Source organism: Bipolaris oryzae, assembly GCF_000523455.1.
Source record: "Bipolaris oryzae ATCC 44560 unplaced genomic scaffold scaffold_94, whole genome shotgun sequence".
Taxonomy (NCBI): Eukaryota; Fungi; Ascomycota; class Dothideomycetes; order Pleosporales; family Pleosporaceae; genus Bipolaris; species Bipolaris oryzae.
In genome coordinates, this window is record NW_006911370.1 from 101746 (window position 1) to 107696 (window position 5951).

Below are 5951 nucleotides of genomic sequence, written 5' to 3' on the forward strand. Positions count from 1 at the left end.
GCTCGCTGGATGTGTGTACTTAGATGGCGCCGCTGCAAGACGAGCAATGCGCCGTGCCTGTGCAGGAGCCGCCTAGGCCAGCCCGCCGCTCCCACACAAACTCCCTCCTTTCACCCTCCCCCACTTCGCGCTACCTCCGCCGACGTATAACATGCCATCACCACTGCACCAGAGATCCAAACACCGGGCCTGGTGAAACGCGCCATGCACGCATCCGCCCTTACGGATGCAGGGCGCGCTTGCACCCAGCACAGCGCCCCGATGCTGATGCCAATGCCCCCAGCGGCTGCCCACCCCCCCAAAAACAACACATCCAGCAGCAGGCCAGCAGGCCAGCAGGCCCGGCCCGCATGCGTGCTATCCATGACCATGTGGACGCACATGCAGCCCGTGGCGACTATCCAGACGTTGCGGGCACAGCGTCATTCAACAACAACAAGAACAAGAACAACAAGGCCCTCGCTGCCGTTGGGTGGCGGCACTACCCTCGCGTCGACGCTCAATAAGCGCCTTCCAGAAGGCCGTGTACGGTGTGAGACGAGGTGGAATGCCCCGTGCAAAATCAAGCCTCGCCCAACAAGCATACCCCTCGCCTCGCGGCTGCGGTCCATCTCCCGTCGCCATCGCACGCTACCGCTGCACCAGAAAAAAAACGTTCTGCCGACCACACTCCTGGGACCACACCACATTGACTTTGCCATGCCAATTGCCTGTCCCGTACAAGCCCGCCTACGCACGCAAATTGCCTAATTACACCACGTCCACAATGCCCACCTTCTCCTCCGCGGCTGGGCCAATCCCGCTGCCCATATCTGAGACACCCGTCTTCCACCCCATGCCGACGATCGCCAAACAGTGACATTTTGCTTTCTTTGCTTCTTGCGCGTCATAGCGCACAATGAGCCAACTGCCAGCCTGCTGCGTGCTACATGTAAGAAATTAGTACTTCTGGCCCGGCAGAGAACACGGTGCCTTGCAGTCCAAACCCCCCCCCCTTTTGAGCCTAGACGGCAATGCCACATGCAGCCGTGTCCATGTGTGAACCGGTTCATCAGAATGCTACTACATAACGTGCAAGGATAGCGCCACGCCCATGCACCTGATACATACTTACACAACGCCTCTACAGCGCCAGGGTGCAAGCTATTTGTATACTTGGCTACATACCCCACCAAGCCTCCAAACGCACACTGACCAACCGCTAAAACATCGAGTATAGCATAGATGGATATTGCTTACTTACATTGTGCCACCATCCAGTCGATACGTAAGTATGCAACAAACATACCATATATGCCGAACGATGCGTATCCACTAGCCTCTCAAGTCATGTCACGGCAGGAGTGAAACAAGCACCCTTGTCACGGTAGTCTTCTGCCTACTCAATCTCAATTACGATGCTGTCTGCTCAGCCCTACCCTTTGTCTTCCCGTATGCACCCCCGGCCAATTTCCGCATCTCCAGCGCTCTCTTGTACGGCGGCGCTGTAGGAGGCTGCACAGGGTCCAGACTGACTCTATCCTTGGGCAGGTAGTATGTAGCGTCAGAGTCGTAAGCCGACAAGTCACCACATGCCAGAAACGGCGCTATCCACCGCTGACCTCCTTCTTCAATATCATCTTGGTCTTCGCTCTCGTCGCCAAGATCAATCTCGATTGCCCCGTCGTCCCTGACTTTTCGCGAGACCCTGCTTTCTGGCCCCGGCGCATCGCACGGAGCGGGTGCTTGTGGTGTGGGCAGCTGCGTGCCCGCGCCAAGCGGTTTGTCCAGACTGGCCGTGAACCCTTTGGGAGGACAGAAGCCCTCGCACACGACAAACGCTTCTATGCTGCTCGCCCGACTACTCCTCGGCTTGGCCACGCGCACCCGCTCAAACACAATCTTCAGTTGCGCAAACAGCAAATCAACGTCTTTGCCTCTGAAGATCTTGGCCACAAACTTGCCTCCGGGCTTGAGCACGCACAGGGCCAGGTTGAGTGCTGCCCACAGGAGCTGGCTCTGCACGTATATGTCGAGGTCATGGAGACCAGTGACGTCGGGCGCCCCATCGGAAATCACCAGGTCCACAGGTGAGGAGCCGCTCGTGGCCTTGGGGTCGTATGTATCAGGATCGAGCGCCTTGAGCATAAGGGGTATCGTTGAAGGATGCGTAATATCGGCGCGCATTGTCGTTACACCTTCGAGCGGACTCATGGGCTGCAAATCAATCGCAACTATCCGTACCCCTTCTCTTGGCTTTGATCTCTCCTCCTTGACTCCAGCATCCTGTTCGTTTTTCTCTGCTTCCAGCCCATTTTCCTTCTTCTTGTCCGCGCCCAAAACGTAGTTCCGTGTCGAAGCCTGCTTCTCCTGCCACCCCGCCCGTCCAAATTTTTCTCCCTTAATGAGCACACGGGATAGCACTTGGCTCCAGCTTCCTGGCGCCGCACAGAGATCCACGACTCGGGTGACGCCTTCAAACAGATTGAATTCCTCGTCTAGTTGCAGTAACTTGTATGCAGATCGTGCCCGCCATCCTTCTTCTTTTGCCAGTCGGTAGTACGCATCTCGCTTGTCTTTTGACGACTTTCCCATGGCTCGTTCTGGAGGGGTAATTCACACCACTTATTCTTCCCCCACCTTGGAGAATTTTCGAGTCTGTCTGTATGACTGGTGGTACAGTTTGTTTTTTTTTGAATTTGCTCGTCTGCTGTCTCGATAACTTGGAGGCCTTGGATGCAACAAAATTATCTTGTGCGATACAATTACCAGATAAACGCCTGGTGGTCTAGTCCTATTCTTCCTTCCTCTTTGTTTCCCTCTGCCTAGATCTTGTCGCAATTTAGTCAATGCGGGAGTAAGTCGCACGTGAAGTGCGGGCTAGACAATCTGCAGGGCGAAGTGGGGCGGCGGACTCCCGAACGCCGACAGTTCTCCAAAAAAAAGTTTCCAGAGACTATCGCACGCTTCGACCCTCGCGTACAAACACTTCCAATCGCAACCCCGCGCCACAATGAAACGCGCCCATGCTGCCCCGAAGAAGGCGGCGCACAAGGCGCACAAACGCCAGAAGGTCGACGACTTTCCTAAACCTCTACCTACCAAGACAAAACGCAGAGTGCAGCTCAACGAGCTAGGATGGAAGGCTGTTTCCATGCCCGATCGCTTAGAGGATACCGAAGGCTTCTACGGACTCGAAGAAATCGACGATGTTGAAATTGTAAAGGATCCTGTTACCGGCGCCTTCCATTTCGAAACTACAAAGACAGAAGACGAAGTTGCGCGTGATGTTGAGGAGGCGTGGCAGCGCGAGGAAGACGAGGCTCGGCGTCTTGAGAAGATGACTTTTGGGGAGGGCCAGGAAGCCGAGAAAGATGAGGACAAGGAGTCTGAAGAAGACGAGGGCAAGGAGCCCGAGGTACAGGGAGAAGATGAGGAGTTGGAATGGGAAGGCTTTAGCGATGAAGAAGTCGAGACCGAAGCACCGACGCTTGCGACGAACGGAGAGTCCGAGACAAAGAAGGAGACCAAGAAGGAAAAAAACAAGAGACTCCAGGAGGAGAAGTTGAAGAAGCAGGAGGAGAAAAAGACAAATGGGCAAACAGCCAAGTCAAATAGACAAGACAAAGCGGACGACGAAGAAGAAGAGGATAATGATGACGACGGCCAATTCGATGCAGAAGGTGTCGATGACGGCGAGACTTTTGGTCCTGGCGCCTTCGATATACTTGCAAATCAGCCAATGGATGACAGTGATGAGGAAGATGTATCTGCTTGGGCAAAGTTGGACCTGTCCGAGGAAATGCTCGGGGCGTTGGCGAAGCTCAAGTTTGCTAAGCCCACCGACATTCAAGCCTCGACTATACCTGAGATCATAGCTGGTAGAGACGTCATTGGAAAGGCTTCAACCGGTTCAGGAAAGACGCTTGCCTTTGGTATTCCCATCATAGAGTCGTATCTCGCCGGTCGTGCAGCATCAAAAGACACCGAAGACAAGGTTCCGCTCGCCCTGATCATCGCACCGACTCGAGAACTTGCTCATCAGATCAACGAACATCTAGTTAAGCTCTGTACAAAGGGTGACTTTGATGCTCCGTACATTGCATCCATCACGGGTGGTTTGTCCGTACAGAAGCAGCGTAGGCAACTGGAAAAGGCAGACATAGTCGTGGGAACCCCGGGACGGCTATGGGAGGTCATCAGCAGTGGCCAAGGCTTGCTCGCAAAGTTCAAGCAAATCAAGTTCTTGGTTGTCGATGAAGCCGATCGTCTGTTAAGCCAGGGCCACTTTAAGGAAATGGACGATATCCTCAAGGTACTCGAGCCTGATGATGAAGTAGATGAGAACGCCGAGCCAGTGGAAACACCAGAAGCCAACCGTCAGACACTTGTCTTCTCAGCAACTTTTGGGAAAGACCTTCAAAGAAAACTCGCCGGCAAGGCTAAATTTGGTGGTGACCAGATGAACCAACAACAGTCCATGGAGTATCTATTGAAGAAACTTCGGTTCCGTGAAGAGAAGCCCAAGTTCATCGACACCAATCCGACCTCACAAATGGCCAGCAAGCTTCAGGAAGGCCTTATCGAATGCGCTGGCCCTGAGAAAGATTTGTATCTATACTCACTCCTCATGTTCTACACCAAGAAGCGGGCCCTAGTCTTCACAAACTCCATCTCAGCTGTCCGACGCATAACACCATTCCTAACTAACCTCAACCTTCCCGCTCTCCCATTACACTCCAACATGCCACAAAAAGCCCGTCTACGCTCAATCGAACGCTTCAAAGAGCGACCAGGCTCCATCTTAGTCGCCACCGACGTCGCCGCCCGCGGTCTCGACATCCCCAAAGTCGAACTGGTAATCCACTACCACCTCCCCCGTGCCGCCGACACCTACGTGCACCGCTCTGGCCGCACCGCGCGCGCCAACGCTTCAGGTGCCAGCATTCTCATCTGCGCACCCGAAGAAGTCGCTGGCGTCCGTCGTCTCATCGCCAAAGTACATGCTCGTGCTGCCTCGGCGCCCAAGACCAAAAACACATCCTTCTTCATCCGCACCCTCGACATCGACCGCCGCATCGTATCCCGCCTCAAACCCCGCGCCACAATCTCCAAACGTCTCGCCGACACCGTCATCGCTAAAGAAAAGAAAAACAGCGGCGACGACGTCCTCCGCCAGGCCGCCGAGGACCTCGGCGTCGATTACGACAGCGAGGAGTTTGATAAGGAAGCGAAAGGGAAACGGGGTCGTGGTGCCGGTCGCAAGAAGAAGGAGAGAGAAGCGAGTCAGATGACCAAAGCCGAGATGCAGGCGCTACGTGCCGAGTTGAAGGCGTTGTTGAGTCAGAGGATTAATACGGGGGTTAGTGCGAGGTATCTTACTAGTGGCGGGATTGATGTTGATGCGCTTATGGCTGGAGAGGGCAATTTGGAGTTTTTGGGGCACGTGGATGGGCTGGGGTTTGATGATGAGGTTGATGAGGAACAATAGTAGGTTCGGGGGGGGGGGGTGTGGGATAACCCCCTTCATGTTGTAAAATAAGGGATATCATTTTGTATCCTACTTGAATAAGTTGTATGGACTTGTAGATTCGAGTAAATTTATAAGCTGAGTCCAAAGGAGAAAAATATGTATGGAAACTCTTTTTCTTTTCCTCCTCTCCCCCACAGAGGCAGAGAACCATGTATATATAGACTGTTTTGTGCAGCTGGTGACCTGACTTGCGTGTTTTTCTATGGGGGAGGGAGGGAGGGAGGTAGGTTGGGATATATGTATCCCCCCCTTCCCCATTTCGAATTGTGTTAATTCATATATGTATAACGTGGTTCACAAGCGAGCTGATCACCCAAGCGAGCTGATCACTTCCGGCCAGCGCGTCAACGTCAACACGTTATTACGGTTTTTTATCATAGTCAATAAACTATTGCGATATACTAAATTAATTATTAGAATCGCTACTATTACTTATACT

General features: G+C 53.5%; 3 protein-coding genes across 3 annotated transcripts; 2 read left to right on the forward strand and 1 right to left on the reverse strand.

The window, feature by feature from the left end:
• Positions 1-204: 204 nt before the first annotated feature.
• Positions 205-859, forward strand: COCMIDRAFT_38062 (uncharacterized protein; the record flags this gene model as incomplete). Its single annotated transcript, XM_007691215.1, has 2 exons — positions 205-390; positions 518-859. 2 exons carry the CDS (start codon positions 205-207, stop codon positions 857-859), a joined length of 528 nt encoding a protein of 175 aa, XP_007689405.1.
• Positions 860-1392: 533 nt separating this feature from the next.
• Positions 1393-2574, reverse strand: COCMIDRAFT_99170 (uncharacterized protein; the record flags this gene model as incomplete). The annotated part of the gene is made up of 1 exon (XM_007691234.1): positions 1393-2574. The coding sequence occupies one exon, from the start codon at positions 2572-2574 to the stop codon at positions 1393-1395; it is 1182 nt and encodes a 393-aa protein (XP_007689424.1).
• A 418-nt stretch (positions 2575-2992) lies between these two features.
• On the forward strand, positions 2993-5470 carry COCMIDRAFT_27554 (uncharacterized protein; the record flags this gene model as incomplete). Its single annotated transcript, XM_007691209.1, has 1 exon — positions 2993-5470. One exon carries the CDS (start codon positions 2993-2995, stop codon positions 5468-5470), a length of 2478 nt encoding a protein of 825 aa, XP_007689399.1.
• Between the last annotated feature and the right edge of the window lie 481 nt (positions 5471-5951).